This window comes from Danio rerio, chromosome 12 (genome assembly GCF_049306965.1).
Source record: "Danio rerio strain Tuebingen ecotype United States chromosome 12, GRCz12tu, whole genome shotgun sequence".
In the NCBI taxonomy this organism is placed as follows: Eukaryota; Metazoa; Chordata; class Actinopteri; order Cypriniformes; family Danionidae; genus Danio; species Danio rerio.
This window is the reverse complement of record NC_133187.1, coordinates 48354325-48381471: the sequence shown is the minus strand read 5'-3', so window position 1 is coordinate 48381471 and position 27147 is coordinate 48354325. Positions and strand designations below refer to the sequence as shown.

At 36.6% G+C, this 27147-nt stretch overlaps 1 protein-coding gene and 1 long non-coding RNA gene across 2 annotated transcripts in view; one reads left to right on the top strand and one right to left on the bottom strand.

Moving 5' to 3' along the window:
• The first annotated feature begins 1649 nt into the window (after positions 1–1649).
• On the top strand, positions 1650–25722 carry LOC100005948 (uncharacterized). The gene is made up of 18 exons (XM_001344808.11): positions 1650–1737; positions 1939–1993; positions 2094–2174; positions 5838–6245; positions 8758–9147; positions 9243–9314; positions 13057–13449; positions 13548–13946; positions 14266–14340; positions 17892–18272; positions 18354–18440; positions 19666–19791; positions 19868–20052; positions 21351–21508; positions 21883–22128; positions 22321–22483; positions 25171–25267; positions 25361–25722. Exons 2-18 carry the CDS (start codon positions 1951–1953, stop codon positions 25468–25470), a joined length of 3414 nt encoding a protein of 1137 aa, XP_001344844.5. The 5' UTR covers positions 1650–1737; positions 1939–1950; the 3' UTR covers positions 25471–25722.
• Positions 15230–27147, bottom strand: part of LOC141376888 (uncharacterized) — a 208200-nt gene continuing 196282 nt past the window's right edge. The window contains exon 5 of the long non-coding RNA XR_012388237.1: positions 15230–17599. This is a non-coding gene — a long non-coding RNA (uncharacterized lncRNA). The remainder of the gene's footprint in view (positions 17600–27147) is intronic.

Genomic DNA, 27147 nt, shown 5'->3' with positions numbered 1-27147 from the left:
GCTAGACACTGTGCCCAGGGGCCTCTGAATTCTCAATCCAGGCCTGCTTAACGCTCACCTTTTTAGAAATGTTTTTAATGTGTGATATTTTGTTATCTTACTAAGTGATATATATTCATGTTCACTGTTTTTACTAGTGTATTGTTTTTGCCTTGTAAGCGCTTTGAGTTTGAGAAAAGCGCGTTACAAATAAAATGTATTAAAATTATTATTATTATTATTATTATTATTATAAAATGCTAATTTTAGAAAAAAAATATTAGATAGCTTTTAGAGGTCATTGCATCTATTTGCAACTCTTCATAGACAGTTGAAGTCAGAATTATTAGCCCCCTTGAATTATTGGACTGCTTGTTTATTTTTTTCCCCACTTTCTGTTTAACGAAGAGAAGATTATTTCAACACATTTCTGAACATAATAGTTTTAATAACTAATTTCTAGTAATGAATTTATTTTATCTTTGCCATGATGACAGTAAATAATATTTGACTAGATATTTTTTTCAAGACACTTCTATACAGCTTAAAGTGACATTTAAATGCTTAACTATGTTAATTAGGTTAATTAGGCAGGTTAGGGTAATTAGGCAAGTTATTGTATAATGATTATTTGTTCTGTAGACTATTGAGAAAATAATATAGCTTAAAGAGGTTAATAATTTTGTCCCTAAAATGGTGTTTAAAAAATTAAAAACGTCTTTTATTCTAGTCTAAATAAAACAAATGAGACTTCCTCCAGAAGAAAAAATATTATCAGATATACTGTGAAAATTTCTTTGCTCTGTTAAATATCACTTGGCAAATATTTAAAAAAAATATATAAAAAATATGAAGTGGGCTAATGACTTCAACTGTACATTTTGGTCAATACCCATCCTTAAAAGTCACCAAATGAATCCCTGTTGTCAGGAGGCAATAGTGCACATCACCTGATTTTGATAAGTTAAAATAAGAACTGGAGGAATGTAGAACATTGCTCAAGAACATAACTGCTGTTCCTCCCGTAAACGTGTGAATATTCTGTAATGTTCACTTCCTTAAATTCTCTACCTCAAACAAAACAATCAAACCATTGAACCTGTGTGATGTGCTCATCCAATAAAAATAAATACATCAATAAAAACAGATTTGGCTCATTGATTTATTCTGTGCAATGATTAAAAAAAGAAAGCATACACTTTTAAATTGTACAGTATTACTATTTAAGCATGCTGTATTCCACAGATGTCTTTAAAGACCTTATAGTTCACTTTAGGGTTAGAGATTGAGTTCTCAAAGCATTAAAAATACACAATAACATGTATTTCTGTATTCCTTGTTTCTTCGCACACCTCACAGTCTTGATCATACTTGACAACCTGATTTTTTTTCAGTAGCCTAAAGATGGACCAAATCAATTTATGTAATCAATGATTACATTTAATATTATAGACAACACATTAACTAGTAACTGTATTTCCAGTCACCTCATAGGGGTTTTGTTGTATGATACACTGCTTTGGAAAATGAGCACGAACTAAAAGAACTGAAGGAATGTCTTTCACATGCACGTGCTCACAAGGAAATGATCAGCCTAAATAAGAAAGATCTTCACGTCACAATTGTTTACGGTATTGTTTCAAAAGTACTTCAGCTTCCAGTAAAGGTCCACCCACAGGTATTACTAAAGGCCCTGGTCACGATCGTGAGGTTTGCAGTTGATCATCATCTCTGTGTTGAGTTTTGCTCTCATCTCAGGTAAAGACTTTTCACCTCATTTAAGCCCATTTGACTCTAATAGGATATTACTTTGTGAAATTATGTTTAATCGTTTATCTTGTATTCTTTTATTACACTACACTTGTTTTACAAACATGCAAAACATATTTTAATAATAAACCTTTAATGTGTAAATACAATGCAATAATGCATATCTAAATGTGTAATGTGTGTGCTCAGGTGTTGCTGATCATGATGAAGTTTCTGATCTCGCTGTGTGTGCTGCTGATTATTGGTCAGTCATTCATAACCTCTCAATTAACTGATTTGATATAATTAGGTAGGTTGACTGGATGTTTCTAAATATTAATTATGTCATGTTGTGTATTCAACAGGTGAAATAATCAATGCACAAACAACAATTGAAATAATCAATAGACAAACAACAAGTGAAATGATCAATGCACAACTAACAGGTAATTTTTATTTATTTTTTTATGTAACCTTCAACTCCTCCACTAATGTCATACTTTTAAAAAAGATTTATAATGTAACAGCTCAGCAAAATAATTGATAATAAATGAAATTGCCAATTGATTTTTTGTGAACTTCTAAAACCTTCAATTTCATTATTGTAAGCCTTATTTTATTAATCAAGCACAATGTATTTGGAAATTTTTAATTACTAATCCACTGAGCAGGTTGTTGGGACAAAATGGGCTAATTTAAGAGTCAACTATTGAAAATAAAAGTACCTTTTTAAACAATGATTTAGTTTTTACTAATAATAATAGTACTGAGAGCAGTAGTAGTAGCATACTGTACGGTCTATCAATAATGGGTTTTATTTCTGTATCGCGATCGCGAACATCTTTTTAACCGGATCTTTTAAGTAAACCAGTTGGACTAGTTCACCAAATCGATCTGAATTACTTAAAACGATTTCTCTTGTATGCACTCATCCACAAACTACTTACTTTTTAACAAGCCTAACATCCCGCTCTGACTCCAATTCAGTTATTAGAACAGCAACGTTACACTGAGATCAATTTAAGAAGCGGTGAACCCATCATACTGCGCATGCGTCATTCAGTGAACCGAACACAAACAGCACATGGCTGCCTGCTGTGACTGAACTAAGCTTGAAGAACTGCACCACAAGTAAACCGAGGGATTGTTTTTAAGTTTGAGGATGGATATGGTATTGGTAGATTTTCATGTGTCCTCTGAATACATGTTTCAGAAAATGTATGGCTGAGTTTTTATTACACAATATTTATTGTTGATTTTGAATCTTGTGTAACCATACTCTCTTTTGCTCTGCGTTGGGTAGTAAATGATGAGAGGACAGCATTTTGAGTCTGCACAGAGAATGTTATTGTGATTTAGACAGATTGGCAGCTTCAGCTCATAACATTATATACACACTCCTTAGTTCAAGGTAAAGGGGGAAAAAGAAGGAAGGCATATGAAAGATGGAGGAAGAGGCGCCACGATAGGACGCAAAGACAGGAAAGTGAAAGAGAAAACTAGCTCTAACAATTACAAAAACCAGCATATGAACTGTGACAATCCACATACTGCATCAACAAAATAAAAATCAAAAATGCAGCACAGAGAATGTTATTGTGATTTAGACAAATCAGCAGCTTCAGCTCAGACCATCAAATACACACAGTCAACAAAAAAAACATTCTACAATATACAGTAACAAATTGTTTTTATATCAGTAAATATATCAAATGATTAAAATTAAACTTAAATATGTATTTGTGTGTGTGTTAATTATGACCAGAGCCAAGTCCAATATGGAGCAGGTAGAGCATACCCCCTTAGTTCAAGGTAAAGGTGGAAATAACCGCTCAAACAATAGTGCAACAGGTATGGCTGCTTGGACTGTACCACCTTGACGTTAACCCAAGGGGGGAGAAAAGGTGAAACCACTGTCACTTTACAGACTCTTTTTACATTTATATTTTGAACACAAAACTATTTTAAATGATCAGTAAGTATACAGGAGGAAAATATAGTGAAATCAATATGCCTGAAATAATCTTGTTACACTCACCCCACCAGATTTCGCAACATTTTACATGTCATCCGAAATACAATACAGAAAGAGTAACACTTACTCAGAGAGAAATTAAGAGAAAATAAAAACTAAAATAACAACAGCAAATAAAACAAATAACATCAAGAGAAAAATATCCAAAAATATATACAAAATACTCAACTCTACAGTCAAGTTACCCAGCAATCAGGTGTGATCATTAAACTACAGACTGAAGAAAGTCTACAAACAGTATTGCTGTCCATTGAAGGACTAGGAAAGACAAAGGTTTGCTAATCCTTTACCCAACCATAGGAAGACATGCCATATACACATCTTTTCAATAGCACCTATCAAATATGCTTATTTAGAAAAACAAAACTAAAACTAATACTGAAACTAATAAAAAAGTAGTAAATCTCCCTCTAAAACTAAGTAAAACTAACTGAATTTGTAAGCAAAAAGTCAAAAAAAATAAATAAATAAAAAAAAGGAAACTAAAACTATTGAAAAATCCATAGACTGTAAAATATATGGACGTAGTATCCGTGACGTCACCCATAGGTTTCTAAAGAGCGCAAAAGAAGCCGACATATGGTGCAATAGCACGTCAGGGCGTCGCGAGTTCGAATCCCGGCTTGACGACATTTCCCTACCCTACCCCCTTTCTCCCACTTCGCTTTCTGTCTCAATACTGTCCTATCTAATAATAAAGGCAAAAAGGCCAAAAATAAGTGTTTTAAAAAAAAAAAAAAAGAAGAAGCCACAAGTAGGCACGGCCAACCGTCGCCATTTTGTTCGCGCATCATCACACCCACGGCGGGATCCCAAACAAGGGCAAAGAGGCGGAGAGTGGGCGGAGCTACAGACACCTGCTAGCATTTAGCTTGGACCTGGTTCAGACACACTTTACTTTGGGAGAACACTTAATACTTTATCACCTGCGACTCGTTTGTATTCTGACCACTTGTGCTTGGTTGTACACTATATCAATAAAGTGTTTAGACTTTTAAAAACACTGCTGTAATACACTGAGCCACTAAACATTGTTCTTATGACGTTTTCCTACAGGAGGAAAATGCAGATTACTTCCAAACACTTCAGATATAGTCTGTGTTAGTTACTGTAAGACTATTGATGAAATCCAGCATAACACTGTATAATAACACTTCAGATGACTGATCTAGAGCCTACAGCTAATCAATCTGACAGATTCTGGAGTGCATTACAGCTCTAAATATAAATATAAACGATAAATGATCTTAAATAAACAAATACATGTATAGAGATGGTATATAAGTATATAACTTTACTCACATGGGAAACGGAGGCCACGTGAATGGTTTGTGAGCACAATTAAGTGCACTCAGCATGCCATGCCATCTAATAATTGTAGGAAACAAGTCCAAAAGGCAGTTGACTGTGTAAAGCCACATAAAACAACACAGAAATACGATAAATCTGCCGAGTTCAGTGGCTAATCTGCAGGATTCAGCTGAGGTGACGTGACGGCGACCAACGAGACCTAGCTGTCACTCAAGTGGCCACTCCCTTAATTATGCAAACTTAATATAACTTAATATAAAGGAAACGGATGAGTTATAAAAAAATTCACTCCCTCTCTGTTGTCATGAAGGGTAATATTAGCTGTATTAACCAAAATCTTTTTTGTAGCAGGCCGTAAACACCTTTTTTCTGCTGTAAAGTTGGCCATTCTAACAGTGGGCTCAATTAAAATTTGCTCTGTTTTGGAGCCAGGAGCGGCCAGGACTAGCGGAATTTCAGATGAATTGCAGTTTTAGTTACTTCCGTATTGGCTACCTGAGGGAGAGCGGAAGGTTGCCGTTTGGAAAAATCCAAAACTATTATAACCTCGCTCTGGCAGGCCTGAAAACCTGAAAACATTTTTCTTTTTTAGTTTAAAAAAAGCCATTTCAGTACTTTTATCAAATAAATACTTCTTGTGGTACTAAAATTAGCTCAATACAGTTTATTTATAGTATAAACTAAGGATTTTTAACTGATACAGTAGTTGAGTCCAGTATTACAGTATAATCGTTTTTATCTATTGTTTTCATTATTCTCTCAGAAAATACCAATTCCAGCATTGATCCATGCTATAATTATACCATTACTGATGACTACTGGAGAGACATACGGCAAAGCCCATATCAGTACTACACTGAACATGATGACACTCTTATTGAATGGAGCGGCTGGTATCGGCTGTATCTGAATGGACAAAGTGCCCAGATGTCTGAGTGGTGTGTGAGTTATATGGGCTGTGGTGGTTACACTGGACTGTATCTCAACGGTTCTCATCCAACACTTGAGGATGGAGTGGTGACCCGTGATGTTTTGGGAACTCATAAATGGCAAAACCAATGGGGAAGCTACAGATCCACATCCATCCAAGTTAAAGCCTGTCCAGGAGATTATTACGTCTATGAACTCGTCAAGCCAGATCCACTGATCCCCAGACCTTCATACTGTGCAGGTGCAGATTTAACTCTCTTCATGATCCTAAGCTGATCTCTATTTAACTGAATTGCTTAACCTTCCCGCTTTCACTAAATCTCTAAGAAAAAGTAACTAAATTTAATTTCAATCTTTAAAAATAACCTCATCTTCAACACAAAGTCTATGAATGTCTAGGATTTCTCTCATCAGTGTGCAGTATATCATTAGTGTTTAATCACAGTGCAACACTTTTTGACTAATGGGCATATTTTCTAATGCTAAAAGTACCTTCATAAGTGTAGAACGTTTTTAGCAAGACAGTATTTATTTATGTTAAAGCATCAGATTTGCATGTGTGTGTGTGTGTGTGTGTGTGTGTTTGTGTGTGTGTTGGTGTGTTGGAGTGTGCCTGCATGTGCAAGAAGCTTAGTACACTAAATGTGTTCAGCCTTCATGAAAATAGTCTAATGTTGGGCTATTTGGCAGAAATACTTTAAGATAAAAAAAAAAAAAAACTGTTCCCGTGACCTATAAGTAGGCCCACACGAAATCCGCACACGTAGAAATCCACAGATTGCTGCAGATTTTTAGCCCATCATTGAGTCTATGTATTTACTTGTGTAAATGTGTGTAAATTTATATTTATTCAGTTTTTAAATTTATTTCACTCATATCTTTGTGATATAATAGTAGTAATATGAAAATTTGCATATGATTTATTTACAATGCAGTTTGTAAAGTAATATTTCTCTATTTTAGTCGATATATTATATAATAGATTTGCATTGTTTACCAAATCAGTGGATCTAAGTGGATATGCATTTTCAACATTAAATAAAATTTAAAAAGGTATTATTTTTTTTATTTCATTTGTTAAGCTTTTACTTATGATATTTCCAAAATCAGTTAACATAAATCTGTAGATTTTTTACTAAATTCTCTGCAGAAATAGCAAAAAATGTCCGCAGATTCTGTGTGGCCCTGCCCATAAGTCATCAAGAGGGTTCATGAAACTAACATTGCTTAATTACTTAGTCTTAGGGTGCTTTCACACCTAGACTTTTGTTTCAGAACCTTGCTCGGTTGCCTAGTTAGCACGATTCGTTGGACATATGTGAAATCACCAATCGCGCTCTTATCCGCTCCAAGTCAATCGGTCCGAGATTGCTTAAATGAGGTGGTCTCGGCTCGATTGAAATGAACTCTGGAGCGGATCGATTACAGCGAGAAAGCGATACGATTCGAGCCCGGCTATACTACAGTGTTTTATGGAAATGTAATAGGGAGGTCATTCCAGACATCCCAAGTCTCCTGGAAGTTTCAGGAGTCTCCCGCAAATGCACAGAGACTCCTGGATGCCCGCAAATGAGTGATACCGTAAAATAACGGATTTTAAAATACAGAAATTTACCGTAAAATAACAGATATTAAATTACAGAAACTTACCGTAAAATAACGGATATTAAATAACAGAAACTTACCGTAAAATAACTGATTTTAAATTACAGAAATTTACCGTAGAATAATGGATATTAAGTTACAGAAATTTACTGTAAAATAACTGATTTTAAATTACAGAAATTTACTGTAAAATAATGGATATTAATTTAAAGATATTTACCGGAAAATAACGGATATTAAATTACAGAAATTTTCTTAAATTTAAATTTCTGTAATTCAACCTCTGTTATTTTACAGTTCTATAATTTTATTTCTGACACCCCAGCTGCCGGAAATAAAACGTAATTATTATTATTTTTTTCAGTGTGTGTCTTGCCATTAAATGTTAAAATGCCACAGATAGAAGTCTGCTCACAGAGAATCTGTACTTCATTCACAGAACATTTTCAGAATTCATAATGTATTTTTGGCTTGGTGTGTCTATGTAGAACCAGTTCACATGAATAAATAATTGGGAAACTGTTAAATAATATATTAAATAATGTTAAATTATTATTTATTATTATGTTGTTTATTTTACATCACATGATTCAGATTCCTGAAATTAAAGGGTTAGCTCACCCAAAGAATGAAATTTATGTTATTAATCTCTCACCCTCTGGTCATTCCAATCCCCGAGGCCTTTAAATTAGCATATTTTTGAGACTGGTCTGAATGCAGACTTTATGCTGTGCAATCTGAGCTTCATGCAATGATTTTAATGCCCACACCTACTTACAGTGATGTTACTAGCTCCATTGAGTGCATTGTGTCTGGCATTGCATCTCTGAGAGATGAAATCTCAGCTTGCATCATCAAGGCATGCGTCCAGATACTATTGATTTTTTTTTCTGAAAACTGAAAGCTCTGTCATTCACCATATAGGGTCATGAGATGTTCAAAATACAAAAAAAAAAACAAAACAAAAACAGCATCAAAACAGTCCATGTTACTTGAATGGTTTAGCTGTAATCATAGGGAGCTTAAAATAACATTAATAACAGAATTGTAATTTTTGGTGAACCCTTTAAATATCAACGTACAACAATATGTAATAGTCTATATTTTCTTCAATCTATTATGTTAACAGTACTTTTGCATCCTGACAGTTGTTTTCCAAAACATCAGCAGTGACCCCTGCTACAACTATGAGTCTCTGGATCGCCCCTGGAGAGCCACCAATGAAACTGGAGATTTCTTTTGTGATCATTTTTTCTCCTGGAGTGGCTGGTACAGGCTTTTCTACTATGGAATGAACATCCGGATGCCCGAGACCTGTATTACTCAACCAAGCTGTAATGCATACATGAATCTGGTACTCAATGGTCTTCACCCTCAGATAGAGGATGGAGTGGTGACCAGAGAGGTCTGTGCCACTTTTTACTTTAGCGGCTGCTGTGAGCAAAAGACAAACCCCATCAGAGTGAAAGCGTGTCCAGGAAATTATTATGTCTATGAACTTATAAAACCAGATGACCGGTGTTCAGGATACTGCACAGGTGCCCCAACCACTCATTTTGTAAAAGGCACTGAATATACTTAAAAAAAAAGAAATTACCAAATATTTACACTTCTTCTTTTATTGCTTTTTTAGATATCAGCACTATTTCACAGGTGACTTTGACTGTAAGTCCACAAACAATCACTGGATCCAGCATCGTATTAAGTAAGTTGTAAACATATTTGAAACATGTCTATTTGAAATAAAAAAAATATAAATAATGACAATGAAAGTGACTGTTTGGACCCCACTTATGTAACTAACAAATTAGGTATCATTGGAAAGAAAACACTTTGGGCTTTGTGGTCCATCTAGAACTGGGGTCTCAAACTCAAATTGGTAGGGGCCATAACAGTGACTGACAATCCATAGTAGGGCCGTTTTAACATTCAAGCACAAGGAAAAAAAAAGTGGAAACCTGATGTAATTGATGCACTCAGACATTCTTCCCCAGAGTATCAAAGCTCCTTCTTTTAGTTTCCTGTTGTACAAAATAAAGGGGTAGTTTAAATTGTTAAGAAAATATTACAATTTAATAATAATGGGCATAATAATCAGTGTTGGGAGAGCTACTTTCAAAATGTAGTGAGCTAAGCTATTAGCTACCCTACTTAAAATGTAGCTTAACTACACTAAGGCCCAATCCCAATTCCACCCCTTAGCCCAGGGGTGTCAAACTCAATTCCTGGAGGGCCAAAGCCCTGCACAGTTTAGTTCCAACCCTGCTCCAACACACTTACCTGTAGGTTTCAAACAAGCCTGAAGGACTCAATTAGTTTGATCAGGTGTGTTTAATTAGGGTTGGAACTAAACTGTGCAGAGCTGCGGCCCTTTTGGAACTGAGTTTGACACCTGTGCCTTAGCCCTTACCCCTACCCCTCGTTTTGCGCGTGTCCGTGAAAGGATAGTGGTGTCCCAATTCTCTTTAGCTTGAAGGCATAGGGCTAGGGCAAGGGATATACACCCCTTCAAAGGAAGACTTTTGAGGACCACACTTGAAACCAAAGGGTAAGAAAATATTCCCAGAATACCCCAGCAACAGCTGCACCCGGAAGTAAGGAGATCCACAACTTAGTATTTTTTGTCATTATTACGAATTTTTACAACAAACAAACACATGTTTTAATATATTCATAACCGCGTCCATGTTTTACCGTCATACTTAAAAAAAAAAAAATAAATAAAAAAAAACGCTAAAATAAATTAGAATAAATTATAATTTGGCGATATATAATCCCTAATCATAACTCCTATATAGCAGTCCCACAACATTCTGACACTCGATGACACTTGAATACCCTGTCAGAAAAGTCTAGTTGCTGTTAATGGGCTTTTTACAGTGTCTGCTATAATGTTAATGCTGTTTTTGTGTGTTTACATAGATGAATATGGCCACTGTGTAAATGCACAGTATTACGATCTTATTGCCACATTAGATCATTATGATAACATAATATATGCCTTCAGTGATTTCCTGAAGATAAATACCCAAAAAATAACACAACTGGACTAACAACAGAAGTCGCCATCGTCTGATCTCATCATGATGAGATGTGCAGGTGCTGTAGTGCTGTCCCAATTTTTAAGGGTACATTTTGAAGCCCTTCCCCTTAACCCTCGGTTGTAAGAGCCAAGGGATGGGAAAGGGGTAGGGGTACAAAAATAGAATTAGAATTGGGCCTAAAAGCTACCCCCTTGGAAATGTAGCAAGCTAAGCTAAAAGCTACACGGCAAAGTAGCTTAGCTACATCTAAGATATTATTACAATTTTCATTTTTAAATCAAAGCAGCTTAAATCCAAGTCAATAATATCTTAGTGATCAATAAAACTGTCAATGAAACATATGAGGCATAACAGTTCAGTTGTTATTTACTGTAAATAATATGCTGTACCAAACAGAAACACATTAGAACAGCTAAAACAATAAATCCAATAAAACCAGGTGTTACCATTTATAAATTATAGTAATTTATTGTAAAGGGAAAAATTTTGGAATAAGCATTATCAAGTAAGTTTCGTTTGGCGACGTCGCCAACCAAAGTAGGCAGTAACGCACCAAAAACTGTTGGTGTTGAACAACGTTAAACAGGAGGAAGAAGAAATAGTCATTCTCGCCATCATGTGGATTTACTTTCATCAGCTAAACACCGGCCTCACAGCCCTGTGAATGCTGCCCTGCTGAAAAATCCAGCTTAAACCAGCCTAGGCTGGTTGGCTGGTTTTAGCTGGTTGACCAGGCTGGTTTTAGAGGGGTTTTGGCCATTTCCAGGCTGGTTTCCAGCCACTTCCAGCCTGGTCTTACCTGGTCAGGTTGGGAGATGACCAGCTAAATCCAGCTTGACCAGCCTAGCCAAGCTGGGAGTCCAGCCAAAACCAGCTATATCCAGCTTAAACCAGGCTGGTCAAGCTGGTTTTAGCTGAATTTGGCTGGTAATTTTCCAGCCTTACCAGCTAAGACCAGGCTGGAAATGGCTGGAAACCAGCCTGGAAATGGCCAAAACCCCTCTAAAACCAGCCTGGTCAACCAGCTAAAACCAGCCAACCAGCCTAGGCTGGTTTAAGTTGGATTTTTCAGCAGGGTGGTGCCGTCACTTATTTTTCCATAATCAGTAAATGTAGCTTGTGTGGACGCTACTGCGCTACTTGACTAATAAAATAGCTTCACTACAGAAAAGCTATTTAATTTAGAAAGTTGCGACGCTACCGCCATGCTACTGAGAAATGTAGTTAAGCTAGTAGCGTTACTGCTTGTAACAACTCTACTGCCCAACACAATAAGCATAATAATTGTCACAATTAATTGTTGCTCAACCAAAAGCTTAACATAGTATAAGACAGCTGAAAAAGAGTTTACTTTAGAGACTTTACCAGCAATTGTTCTTCTTAATTTCATTCTTTTTTTTTTTTTTGTAAAACTACAACAAAGAGTAGGAAAGTATGTATTTCTTCACATTTACTTAAACAGGTTCAATTCAGCGAGCAATAAAACTTTACTAATGCACATTTTTTTATACAAATCTTAATAAGCATATTAGGAAAACCTAATAATGAGACCATTTGAATCGAATATTAGCAAAGTGATCATATTTACACCACCAGCATGATGTGTAAGCCATGACGAGGTGTTTGTACAACAAAATACAAGTGGTTTAAAACTGGTTATAATCAAATGATCCCTGAATATTTTCAGAAATAGAGCTTTAGTCAATAGAGCACGTACGGACATATATTTCAATGTTTAAATCAGCTCCAGAAATAATCTGCATGTGCGTTACTCTGGAGAGAAACCGAAAGTAACATGAAAATCTAGTATAGTACTTTAAATGTCCAGTAGGTGGGGGGTCAAACCACAAGTGGCTATATGCGACTGCAAAACAATGATAGTGATTCAAAAATATATGTTTTGTTGGATCAAATATCGTAATATTTTTGACGTCAGTTGCGGGCTGGAGGGTGGAGGAGGGGGCCGCAAATGGCCCGCGGGCCAGCAGTTTGAGACCCCTGACCTAGAAAGTTTAAAAAAGTTTACTGTTCAATATGGTTTTTTTCATATACGAACACATAAAATATGTAATTGTAATAACCTAGACAAAATAAGTCTTGAAAGCCAAATGTCTCAGCAGATTGTATTTCTAATTTGATGAAGATGCAAAAACCGTCAATAGCACTTTCTCTAAAATTACCTTCCGTTACAATTACATGTAATCTTATGTTGTGAGTTTATAATGTCTGAGTGCTTGAATATCTTTTCCAAAGAGTTTGCTGTTGGCTGGTGCTTGAAACCCACTCCACATAAGAAGCTTCAGCCAAATAGCTGTTTTAAGTGAAAAAATACTTTGAATCAGATTTGTGCCTGTGAAATCTACTGAAATATAACCGGATTGTTTTGATGTCTTCTTAACACAGATTATGACCCGTGCAGCAACTACAACACACTAGACAATGACTGGAGAAGCACAGCCAATACCTATTTTATGCATGGCTATGTAAATGCACATGATGACACTCTTGTAGAATGGGACGGCTGGTACAGACTCTTCATTAATGGATCGAGTGCTCAGATGCTTGAATGGTGTGCCTCCTACATGGACTGTGGAGGGTTTAGTTCTCTGTGGCTTCATGGATCTCATCCTCAGCTAGAAGATGGAGTTGTTACTCGTGAAGTTTACGGCTCCCATAATTATCAGTGCAGTCACTACAGATCTGACCCAATCCAAGTTAAAGCTTGTCCTGGAGATTATTATGTCTACAAGTTTACCAAACCAACAGTTTCCATCCCAGCTCCTGTATATTGTGCAGGTATATTAATTACTCTTAATCATAAAAATGATACTTTATATATATTTTCCATTAATAATCTGCAGTATATAATGATCTCTTTGTTTTTTTTATGATAGTATCTTACACCACCCCAAGTGTCGACCCCTGCTACAACTACACCAGCCTGAATGAACCGTGGAGATTAACTGATACCTCTTACTATTACAATCACTATAATGCCATGTGTGATTATAATGTGGAGTGGAATGGCTGGTACAGGCTGTTTTACAACAATCAGAGTGCTCAGATGCCAGAATCATGTGTGAATCAGTACATGTGTGGCTCTTATAACCCACTGTGGCTCAATGGATCTCACCCTCAGCTGGAAGATGGAGTAGTCCTCCGTCATGTTTGTGCTTCAGGATGGAGCGGCTGCTGTGCTTACACCTCCCAGGCTATAAGAGTCAAAGCCTGTCCTGGAGATTACTATGTGTATGAGTTTGTTAAGCCAATACTCTGCGCAGCTTACTGTGTAGGTGAGTTTACACTGCAAAAAAAGCTTTTCTCACTTAGAGTTTTTGTCTTGATTTTAGTCCAAACATTTAAAAAAAAAATTAAATCAAGAAAATATATTTCTTATACAAGCAAATAAAATAAATTAATTAAAAATGTTGTCTTCAGAAAAAAAATTTGTCAAAATAAAGTGGGTTTTTCCACAAAACCAGCTAAATAAACTGCAAATGGGATAAGCAAAGTAATCATGTTTTCACTTTTTTTTTTTTACTTACACATTGGCAGATTATTATATAAACATGTAATGTTCAGATATTGATATGCACATTTTCTAAATAACAGAGGTGGCAAATCAGATCACAACAACAGCGTCCATTCCACTCATTGAATCCATTACTCCACCAACCACAACCACAGGTAAAGTATTGACTTGTTTCTTATATGCAGAAGTATTTTCATAAAACATTATATTTTCTAAAGGTTGATTATTATGTTCCATTATGCAATGAGAGCTGTACATCAAAACGATCTCCAGAAAAATTAGTTACAATCACAAATCAATAAATAAAACAGCTCACAAAGTAATCACAAAAGGAGAGGACAACAGGTGAATATGCAATCCAGAAAAATAAGATTTTCGAATTAGAAACTTGTAGGCAATTGTGTTACAGCAAGTTGGAGCTAAAATTTGAAGAATAGTGGCCTTCAATTGGACAACCGTGAGACTTATGCCCCAGGTTTTTGCAATACTTTATTGATTAGGGCTATACTGTAGGGTTAGGGTAGGTGCATGGGGCTCTATTTTAATGATCTAGGTGCAGGGTCTAAAGCACAGGGCGCAAAAGCATTAAGGGCATGTTCGAATCCACTTGTGATATTTTAAGGACGGAAAAATATGCTCTGCACTAAGGTGCATGGTCTAACAGGGTTGAGCATCTTCTATTAATGACGCAACGCTATTTACATGGCGGACTTTGTACGTGGAAAAATTAAAGCGATCTACTAGTGAGAAAACAGCTAAACAGAGCATCTGCAGCGCTAGAATAAAGAATGAGCCTCCTCCAATCTGCCTTTACTTTCACTTTCTCTATTCCATGGATAAGGAAACGTGTTGTAAGCATAGACATCAGCCTACATAATTAATTTGTTTGTTAAGCGCAAAGATTTGTTTCAAAATTATTTCTAAATTCAGTTCTAATTTCCAGCAAATGAATAAAGGAACAATAATAACGAAGTGTGCTCAAAAAATGTTATATTTAAACACACATGCTATACCCCATATGGTCCAAAACCTGACAGGTGGACAAATATAAGCTTGTTTTTATTAAAACTAATAAAAAATATGCATATAATAAATTATACTAACAATAATAACATTGTACAAAAGGAAATTATCATGAATAAACTGAACACAGATTAGAGCTTTTATACTACATGCAGAAGCAGTGCGTCAGCGTGACGGTTGCTGAAGCAGCTGTGCCATGATAGTTTCAGCGCTGGATCTATTTTTGCTGCACTGCTCATGCTCAATTAAAGTGACAGTGCATTGATAATGACCAATAACACATTAAATGACAGTAAAAGTTGCAATTTTACCCAATAAATGCAGCAATAATATCCACTGATTTATATATAGTCAATCAAATAAACTTGAACGATTAATAACTGCAACAAATATTTATTTAGGCCTGAACTACAAAACCAAATGTAAAACAATTTAAGTATTAGTTTTGCAGTGGAGGGGAAATAGAAATTGGCTGTTTTAAGACTGCTATTTACGGGAGTTGTAGACCATTGCAAAGAGCATTGTGGGTAGTGTAGTTCGACACGCATGCTGGATGATGTGAGCTCGCTGTGTGCTGTGCAGTTAGAGCAGTGTTTTATTCGGCTTTATGTTCACTCGAGTTATTCCACACGGGAGCTGTTTGCACTGTAAACCTGACAACACGAAAATAGGTAAAAGAAGGGCAGGCATTAATTACTTTTGTTCGTCTCATTCTTTGCATGAGCATGAATTAACAAGCTGTTACTCTGCCGCTGGAGATTGCTGAAGCTGAGAAAGTAACACTAGTTTGATCATGTATAAATATCATTATAACTATATTGTATAAATATTAATATAACTAGGCCTACAATATCCTGACAATCAAAAACAAAATAACATGATATCACAGGCGATTGTCTTCTGAGTGCACCAGACATGAATGACACTCCTCGTAGAGCTTGAGAAGCAGACAGTACTGTATAATCTATATAATTTTGAAAAAAAAAAGACTTTCTGGTTAAGAAAACAACTTAGTAGGAAGTTGCCGCAAGCCTTGGTGCAGATAAAAAAGTTTTTAAAAAGTGTATTTGTATATAGAGAGAGATGGGTAACATCATAGAATAGACAGAGATAGAAAGATCTTCGACAGACGCAGCTGGTGTGAAAGGCAAACGCCTGCATGCTGCTTCTGCTCTCCATACACGCTGCTCACGCTCTGCTTTTACTTGCGGTGTGAAACAGGCGTAACATGTCATGCTGCTTGCTTGTACTTCTAAACACAACATTGATGTCAGATATGGGATAAAAACAGTATCATTACCATCTGGTAGTAGCATTGATCTATGCTGATGATCTCAATGGCACAGAAAAAGAACCAGCAACCTACTGTAGATGGTATATGTCCACCAAACAGAAAGAATAATGGTGAATTTGCTCTTTCCATTCAGTAAATGTGGAGCAAAGGTGAGAGGAAGTGCAGCTTTTATACTTCAGAATGTGTGCCGTGTGGTTTGACGAGTTCCAGAACACGCCCACGATTGGATAATCACCAAGGACTAATGATAGCTCAGAGTGTTTAAGAGCCAAAACAAACTCCCTTAAAAAGGATTTCAAACTGCTGATTTTATAACTGAATTTAACTTAAGAATTGATTTTGTTTGAAGAATACTGGAGCCCTAAAGGCTAGGTTTAGGGTTGGATAGGTGTAGACATTACTAAAACAATAAACAGTTTTTCACATTGCACTTAACTCAGGGTTATTGTCATTCTAAACACAGCTTTTTACCCATGGGTAAAGACACATTTCAAACCTGTAATTTGAAAATGTTGTTAGCTCCGCATTTTATCCAGGGTTATTACACCCTGCTCTGGAGTGTAAGCGAGGTAGACATCATATTGTCATTACAGCAATCGACTGCTGTGTAAACACTGAGGAAAAGTTAAGATAACAATGAGGTAAAAGACATGTGTGACATCACAAACATGTAAATAAGAAAGTTAAACTGGGTCCTAGGAAACATATGTTAATGATTACATATATTTAATTAGAGTTTAAGATGACCCAGGGTGAAGGTTTAGGTTTGGGGTAGGGTTAGGATTAAAAATTAATAAAATTCAACAGGTTACTGTAAGGAGTAGTTGTAGTATTGGGGTAGGGAGTAGACATGAACAGGGCCAGCGCGTCCATAGAGCCTAGGGCGGCAGAATAGAGTGGGTGGCGTCCGTGACACCTCCCTCACCACCCGCATTATGTCCGCGACACCTCCCTCACCTCAGTTATATCCGCAAACCCAGCCACCTTCCCTCTTTAGGGTTGAGGGTGGCATGAACCGGTCACTTTCGTTTTCACTGTAGGGTTAAGGGCGGCATGATCGTCCTTTGCCTAGAGCGGCAGTTCAGCTTGCTCCGGCCCTGGACATGAATAAAACACAACACATGTCATTTAAGCTCCAGGAAAGTTTGCTTGTACATTCCACCTCTTTGTCTAATCATACAGTAGCATTTGTCTTGCTCAGATGTCTAATCTGTAAACAGACTGAGAATGGGCAATTTAAATTCCATTTCTCAGAACTACCGTACCTAGAAGGAAATATTCAAACTCTATAATGACTTCTTGAATAGCTTAAGGGTAACCAGAGGCTTAGGAGCGAAATAGTTTATCTAGAGATTAGTATTTTATACTGCAACTTGTTCCTTTTAACAGCTCCCCCTGTTGACCCCTGCTACAACTACAACGTCCTGGATGAGTCATGGAGAGCCACCAGCAATCAAAACTCCTCTCAGTTAATGTGTGACAGTGCGGTGAGCTGGAGCGGCTGGTACCGTCTCTTCATTAATGGTCAGAGTGTTCAGATGCCAGACACATGTGTTGATGAGAATAGCTGCGGCACTAATGCTCCACTGTGGCTGAGCGGAGGACATCCAACACTTGAGGATGGAGTGGTCACTAGAGATGTCTGCGGACACTGGAGCAACAACTGCTGCTATTTCCAGTCCAATCCCATTCAAGTCAAAGCCTGTCCTGGAGGTTTTTATGTCTATGAGTTTGTGAGGCCAAATGGCTGCAATTTAGCATACTGTGCAGGTACTGGACACACATTTAACTCTGCCTTCTGTTTATGTTAGAGATGATGGCTTTCTGTCTAACATTTATTTGTGTTTCTAGATGTGAGGTTTAACACTAGCTATACAACTGACACACCAGAGACGACCACAACAGAAACTGCAGCTGAAAGCACAACTATGACAACTGGTAATGTAATATGCTGTATCACAATCTGCAGGATTATTGCTCAGATTAAAGTGTTATAAGTGCCAGAATCTAAATCTATCTGAAATAAAAGTACAAAACCTGTCACTGAGGAATTTCCTTTTCAAAAGGTCCACATTTGTACCTAAAAGATACAAACAATTGCAAATGCACACCTTATTACCTTAGGGTGCTTTCATACTTAGACTTCTGTTTTGGAACCTGTCTCATTTGCCCAGTTAGCGCAGTTCGTTTGGCATAAGTGAATCCACCAATCGCTCTCTGATCCGCTCCAAAACAATCGCTCCGAGATCGCTTGAATGAGGTGGTCTCGGCTTGATTGAAATAAACTCCTGAGCAGATCGATTGTAGTGGGAAAACGATATGAGCCCGGTTATATCACAGTGTTTTATGGATATGTAATATGCATACAGCTATATGAGTAGGGCGGGAGGTCCTTCAACAGACATCCCGAGTCTTCCGCAAATGCACAGAGACTCCCAGATGCCCGCAAATGAGTGATAATCTCCCGGTAATCACGCCTCCTTATCAGTCCTCAAACACTCTTCTCACCCCTCCCGACCGCATCCCTCCTCGCTCTTCAGATACGTCATGCGCACCCTGTCAAACACCACCAAACCTCCCCTGACAGCTGAGCGGGACTCTGCAAAATAAACCATGAAACTCTGACCAAGGTGAGGAGAGTTTACTTACACACGTGACTTGTTTTAGCTCTTTTGGTCCATTAAGAAACTTTGCAGTGTGAAAGCGAACCGCACCAAGAACAAAGAGCAACACTGTAACAATTTTAATCCCTGTTTCGGAACAAATGAATCGATTCACAGGTGTGAAACCACCCTAAAATGCACAAAAGTGTACCCTAAAGGTGCACAAACTGTAGCTTTATGGAACAAATATTCAATTCAATTATTTTTATTTCTAAAGCGCTTTTTACAATGTAAATTATGTTAAAGCAGCTTAACAAATGCACCTGTAAGATACACAAGTCTAGCTTTTGAAAAGGTACCACCCCAGTGACGAGATTTGTACACTTTTTTTGAGATTGTAGGGAGGACATATACATCTGCAAATATACAGTATATATTATATATTTCTTAAAATATATAATTATTATATTCATTTATTTAAGACTGTTTTAATAAAAATCCGATCTAATGGTATGTTAGAAAACTTGTAATAATGTATATTAATAATATTGTCCTTCTAGATGACAGAAACCCCTGTTCTGAACTCAACTGCTCCAAAGAGGAAAGGTGTGGGATGAAAAATGGTGTTTATGGCTGTTTATGTAACAAAGGCCACCAAAAGCACCGAGCAGCTCAAGACTCCTTTGGTTAGTGTGTGATTCTACAGTCAAATGTGAAATAAAAGGTGTTTTTGTGTCATTAATGATCATGTTTTTCTCTCAGATTTCAATGAGACCTGTGAGAGCAGCTCTGTCTCCATGTCTGTGTCTCGCTGTCAGCTTTTTGAAGCTGGTTTTTCAGCTGAGCACTTACACCTCAATGACCCCAGCTGCAGAGGAACCGTCCAGAACGGCAGAGTGGAGTTTAACTTCGACAACGATCAACACATCTGTGGCACAAACCTTGTGGTACGATCAACTACCTGTGTGTTAAATCTGAATTTTTTCACACGTGTGTGTGTTGAATGCTTGCTTCTGATTGGCTGATCATAAGGTATGCCATTATTTTCAGACATACACACCACCACTAAAGTAGCCATAGCAGGTTTTGACAGCATTATAGCTCCATTTCACTGTGCTAAATGATTTAGGTTATCACAATAAAATCACACCAAACAAACACAGCTAAAATGTGTAGTCTTACAGACAGAAGCTGTTTTAGGACAAAATCCTGACAAATGTCTGAAATACAACATATAAATTGTGCAAATCCATATATGCATAATAATTGACTGTGGTCCCTTAAATTATTAAAAAAATAAAGCACATCTGCTTCGTCTGCATTGCAAACCTGGTTGTGAATTGTTTTCTAAGAATTCAACTGAGTCATCATTCAAGGCATCAATTCTTCTACACATACTGTATACCTGTCTGAATATTTATAGACCATTTCAATGTGGTGATGTCGTTGACCCATTTCCTGCTTGTTATCAAAATATTTCATAATATAACAAGAGACAGTTCAATCATAAATTAATGTTACAACAGCTATCGTAATATTATTTATCAATATGTGGCTCTTTTTGGATTCTCGGAAGCTGTTGACTTTAAAAAAGTAAAACAGGAAATACGTTAAGACCATTGTTTTTGTTTACATTCCTCAAAATGGTCTAAAGCAACAGAAAGAACCAACATAGTCTCATATTCGCTTGTTAAGTGTGGTCTCCAAGTCCAAGCGCTATATCAAACTGTATGGAGAGACTCATCAAATGGTAATAATAAACAACTACTAAGCGATGTATTAATTTCGAAATATATATATATTTCAAAATTATTATCATTTAATACTGTATATTCATGCCTAATGTCCAATATTGCATGATTGTATATAAAATTCACTTTAAAGTGTGATATGACTACAAAGTGGTCATTAAATAATAATTTTAAAATTCAAATTAACAGTATTCCAAGTCATCGATATGTCACAACAAGCGAATAACAACCTTGACCACCTGAGTAGTCTCCAAGGCAGGTCAATAAAGATTATAAAAATGAAAGGGCCCAAACAGACTTGCCTAGAAACTCTTTCAGTGATGAAGAGTGCAAAACAACATGCTACCAAAAACACTGATACTTTTGCCCACATCTCCACAATTAATATATAACACACCATTATTTCAATTGACAACTGATCTTGGTCTTGGAAAAAAAAAAATTAACTTCTAATTGCTAAATGTATAAAAATAATATCTCTGTGTTGTCTGCAGGCCAACGGCAGCCACTTCATCTACAGTAACTATATTGTGGGGACGCCGGGAACAGAAGGTCTCATCAGCAGAGTGAGAATCCTGAAGCTTTCTTTCAGCTGTGTTTATCCTCAAACACAAACACTTTCCATGAACGTGGAGATCAACCCACTGCAGAGGTGCTACAACACACTCATTCTGCTTTATTATTGCTGTAGTTTGCCTAATCAGACAATTACAAAGATGTTAGTTTTTCAAACTCTCGTCTTTAGTTTTGAAGAAGTTTACTGGCATTACTGTACATTGAACAATCTCTTATGTGAGGTCCGAGTGATAGCGATAACATATGATGATGGTTGCAGGTGTAGTACTAGTATTCATCCCTACCTCTTCACATGTAATTTCACTAGAAAAAAGGGCCAAGGGGAAGATATAGGCATAAGGGTATACATACAATTCAGCTGGACCTGAATGTGGTAATATCATGATTAAAAAATATGTGTTTTATGCATGCAATAATTTTAATATACACATCTAATAATGTATTATACAGCACTGTGCACAAGGTCCTCCCCAGTGGTGAAGGGGTTTATCAGGTGCGGATGGTCCCGTATGTGGATGAAGAGTTCACTCAGCCCTTCACTGGTAGAGTGGATGCAGAGCTGGACCAGGAGATGCATGTGGAGGTTGGTGTTGAGGGGGTCGACAGTCGCCAGTTTGCCCTGGTGATGGACACGTGTTGGGCTACACCTGTGAATGACCCTGATTACAGTCTCCGCTGGGACCTCATCACTGAAGGGTAAAGACTTTTCTGCTCATTAAAGATCATGGTAATAGTTAAAAAAAAAAATACATTTTTGAGAAAATAATCATTGATAATGACAAAATTCCTTGAGATTTGTGTCTTTTTTATTACTTACAATCACTTCTGAGGTTGAATGCGTTTGATGAAATATTTTGGTTTGTTGATTGTGGTTGTTGATCTCGTCAGGTGTCCCAATCCTGAGGACGACACAGTGAAGCTGCTGCAGAACGGCGTCTCCACAAGCAGCCGTTTCTCCTTCAGGATGTTCATCTTCACTGCAAACTCCACTAAGCTTTACCTGCACTGTGCTGTTCACCTTTGCCTTCTGTCCAGTGAACAATGCTCAACGGTGAGTTTTGACCTCATAATTGATTTTTTGTTTCGTCACTAATAAGATAAATATAACAGAAATTAGAGTGCACAGATTGCTCCGATATTGTTGATCTTATTTTGGCATAACAGCACCATCTAGAGTTAGTCATGTGTCACTGTCCAATAAAACAATGCCTATAGTATCTGGAAGCAGACTTGGATTTTCAAGTTGAGCCTTGCATCCTTTGGAACGCAGTGGTGCAGTAGGTAGTGCTGTCGCCTCACAGCAAAAAGGCTGGGTCAGTTGGCGTTTCTGTGTGGAGTTTGCATGTTCTCCCTGCGTTTGTGTGGGTTTCTTCCAGGTGCTCTGGTTTCCCTAACAGTCCAAAGACATGTACAGGTGAATTGGGTAGGCTAAATTGTCTGTAGTGTATGAGTGTGAATGAGTGTGTGTGGTTGTGTCCAAGGGATGGTTGTGGCTGGAAGGGTATCCGCTGCGTAAAAACGTGCTGGATAAGTTGGCACTTCATTCCGCTCTGGCAACCCCAGATTAATAAAGGGACTAAGACAAATAGAAAATCAATGAATGAATGAATGACTTGCATTCTTAGACATGCATTGTCAGACAAAATGCACTTAATGGAGCTAACAACATCACGTTGAGGGGTAGGGTTAGGTCTGCACATTAAAAGCATTACACTGTGTCCAGACCCTTCAGATATAATGAAACATGATAGTTGTGTGTTTAAACATGCCTTGTTTTCCAAACATAGTGGAGTTTAGCAATACCAGTAAATTCTAACCTTGTGGGGCCATTTTTTTTTTAAACGACTTATAAATCAGACAGAAGTAATTATTTTGAAAATTTTAAAATGCAGATTCTTGTATTTGGCCCACCCAATGCCTGGCCCACCCAATCAGGAGTTTGGCCCAATCTGGCCCACATCAGATAACAACAATTTTTTTTGTGATGCGTTTCATAACTAAGAAAGCAGCATACGATGTGACCGTGAGCTTTAAAAACATGTTATTGCAAACCAGACTCATTTACAATTTGATTAAAGTATTCAGTTTAATAATTTTTAAACCATTTTAGCTGCATTAGATGGCAGAGAACCTAATTCAGCATAGAGCGCAGATTACTGTGCGCATCAACAAACGCACTTCACTTTATATCATGTCATGCAGTCGTAATTCATATAAAGTCTTAAAGAATGCAGAGTTCAGCAGCACTGAGGGGGATAATCGGCAGATGTATTGAACCCCCTTAAACATTATAGCATTTTTCTCAAGCAAAGAGCAAATATTAAGTTCACCATATGTTAATGACAAATCACAGGCAGCTTCAGCAGTGAAGTTCGTGCAAAGTGCAACATACAAAATTCAACCCACGAGTGCAAAGTACTTTGTTGCAGTTTGTGTCAAAAAGGATCAATATCTCAAAGCATATCCACATCTTGCTTTTGCTTTGCTCTCTCCGTGCACGGCTGCGTGTCTCTAAACTGTATAAAGAATATCAGATGTTAGTAACTGAACTACTATTAATATCACTGACTCAATTAATTGAATAAGACAGCCATGTACAGTGCTGTCGATTGCTGATTTTTCCCTTTAAATCTCTCAAATTATTATTTGTGATCTCCCTCAGTTATTAGACGTTTTAGCTGACAAAGGAAAAAAGTCAAAAACATATACTAGATGTTTTAAACTGTTACTGTTTACTGTTGTGCTGAACATTAGCGCAGTAGAATATTGAAAATTCAGGATTCAATAATGAATATTGAATAAATATTGAGAACTCAAGATGTGTCAGCAAGCTAGTCAATGCACACACATAGAGCAATATGGCAAAGCACGTTAAATGCCATCTGTATGTTGATTAAAACTTGTTAAATGTGAAATAAATGCTGAAAAATGTTTTTGATAGGCTATCAATGGGAATTGGCAACCACTAACAAGTATAGGCTAATATGCAAAGATCTGCTATTCAAAAATGTGTCATTAAAAATAATAATTTCCATATTGGCTCTGGTGCATTAAATAACAATTACTAATAATGTTGAGATTTTTTTTTAAAAATCATAAAATATAAAAAATCTTTAAATCTGTGAAATTATATGATCTAATGTTGATATTTTTTCAGGGTACCATCTCAAAGTTAGACATTCCAGCATCGTGAAAACACTAGTGACAGTTATTGTAAACATTATTACATGCATTAAAAGCAATATGGGTGATTCTACTGCATGTGTAATTGACATTTCAAAAAGTTAAGGACTAAAACAGCAGTTATTTCCAGTTTCTTATTGAAAGCATCATTTAATCTTTATAATTCAGCTTTTGCCAAACATAAATAATTAAAAGTTTTACTTTTTGGGATTAAACAGTTTGTCAACTCTATTATGGATGAATTTAGTAATGTGTAACAATAACAATAAATCATAGCAAGAAAAATTCATAAGGTTAGTTACTAAATTGTAATATATATATATATATATATATATATATATATATATATATATATATATATATATATATATATATATATATATATATATATATATATACTTTTTTTGCCCACCTGGAATGTCACTTGGTCCACCCTAAAGTTCCAAGCTGGAGACGGGCCAGGTCATAAGTGCAATAAAATAATGTGCAATAAAATAATGATGTAAACTGTGTATAAATCAAACCATATTCAAATTTTCCATTTTTGATCTTTAGGCTTGCTCTGAGCAGCGGAGAGAGCGCAGGGCTTTGGATCTCCATGACAGTACTTCACTATCTCTGGGTCCTTTAGTGTGGTCTGAACGGAGCTCAGGTACACAGTATTTATTTATGTCAATCAAGTCACATTAGGTTGCTCAAATGTAGCGTCATCATGCACTGATCTGTGTCCTTTTCTCCTTCACAGACATACAGACAGTTGAAAGGGTGCAAGTGTCCAGAGCATCAGGCCTGTGTGGCTCCTTGGTCATATTGCTGATTTCACTCGTGAATCTTCTTGCTTATCTAAACATCTAGAATTATTTGAACTATTTATTTCTTATACGTCTCAGTCATATTTGATAGTGTAGTTCATTTTTTATTTGTGGTAGAATTTCTATCTAATGATAATGTCAATCATAAATAAGTTTTTCCTGTGACTATAGTATTTAATATTATACTAAATTATAAAATGTCCTTTATTGAAATATGATTATATGCATCATGTTTAAATAAAGGCACACTGTGAAGTCAAATCTGAGCAGTAGTGCATACAGTAATGTCACGTGACACTGTTTGACCTGTGTGCTTTTCTGTTTGTAGCCTATTAGAAATTTTTATTGAATGTCCTCTGTTCCACCCTAGAATAAAGGTAATGTAGAATGTTAAAGTTGATGAAGTAGGAAAATTGTTAAATTAAGTAGTTAATGAGATAAAATAATAATGATAACTTATTATAATAAATTATTAAAATAGTGCATTATGCACCATTATAATAAACCATACCTATTTATTATGTACATTATACAATTCCAATACACAGTTACATATTTAAGGTAAAAAACAGAGAGTCAAAAATACATCACTAAAAAAGGCACTGCGATTTAACTGTATATATCATATAAATGTATCTGAATTGCATACAATAGTCTGGCATGCTGAATTACTATAATAGAGAACAGTATGTGAGAAACTACCGCCCTTAAACAGGTTAACTGCTATTATACACATCCTTTGTTATTAACCAATGTGATATTCTAATTATTTATAATTATCTTAAAAGGACTGACTGCAGATGTTTGACAATAAGAAAACTGAAATGCATATAACTTGTTATTTAGTTGTTTTTTTTATGTCTGTTTGTTTTTTTTTTTGTACTTGCTTGCATATGTTAGTTGACCTGGCTGATCTGTGTCATCTGCACACAAACGTCATAACCACAAGATGGAGCTGCTGACTTTCTATATAATACCTGCACAATGTGGTGTGTGTGTGTGTGTGTGTGTGTGTGTGTGTGTGTGTGTGTGTGTGTGTGTGTGTGTGTGTGTGTGTGTGTGTGTGCGTGTGGACTTAAGCAGTTTCTTTTATGTTTTGACGATCAACATTGTACATTGTGAACGTCACACATACAGTACACACACACACTTTGTATTTTGTTGTAAAGTAGCAATCCGACAGAATGAATTATGTTGAAAATGTAAAAATCTAGATTGTTTCCATTGAGGGTTGGGTTTAGGGTATAGGTGGAGTGAAAATACAGCATGTACAGAGAAAAGTCTCCATTGACAGTTGTGTGTGTGTGTGTGTGTGTGTGTGTGTGTGTGTGTGTGTGTGTGTGTGTGTGTGTGTGTGTGTGTGTGTGTGTGTGCGCGTTTATCTTGTATTCAATACCAGTTAACCTTGTGGGGACATACACTCACCGGCTACTTTATTAGCCAATTTGTAATCAGCCGATCACAGAGAAACAGAATGCCGAAGAAAGGGAATTTAAGTGCCTTTGAACATGGCATGGTTGTTCTTCCCAGACGGGCTGGTCTTTCAGAATTTTAGAAAGCATTTCAGAAACTACTGATCTACTGGGATTTTCACCCACAACCATTACTAGGGTTTACAGTCCAGTGAGTGGCAGATCTGTGGGCGCAAATGCCTTGTTGATGCCAGAGGTCAGAGGAGAATTGCCAGAGAATGGTCCAAGCTGATAGAAAGGCAACAGTA

Excerpts from the sequence above, each read along its gene's own strand:
- LOC100005948 (XM_001344808.11), top strand. The coding sequence starts at position 1,951 with ATGATGAAGTTTCTGATCTCGCTGTGTGTGCTGCTGATTATTG. Across the intron at positions 2,175-5,837 it reads GATCAATGCACAACTAACAG|AAAATACCAATTCCAGCATT; the intron begins GTAATTTTTATT and ends TTATTCTCTCAG. Across the intron at positions 22,129-22,320 it reads TGGGACCTCATCACTGAAGG|GTGTCCCAATCCTGAGGACG; the intron begins GTAAAGACTTTT and ends TGATCTCGTCAG.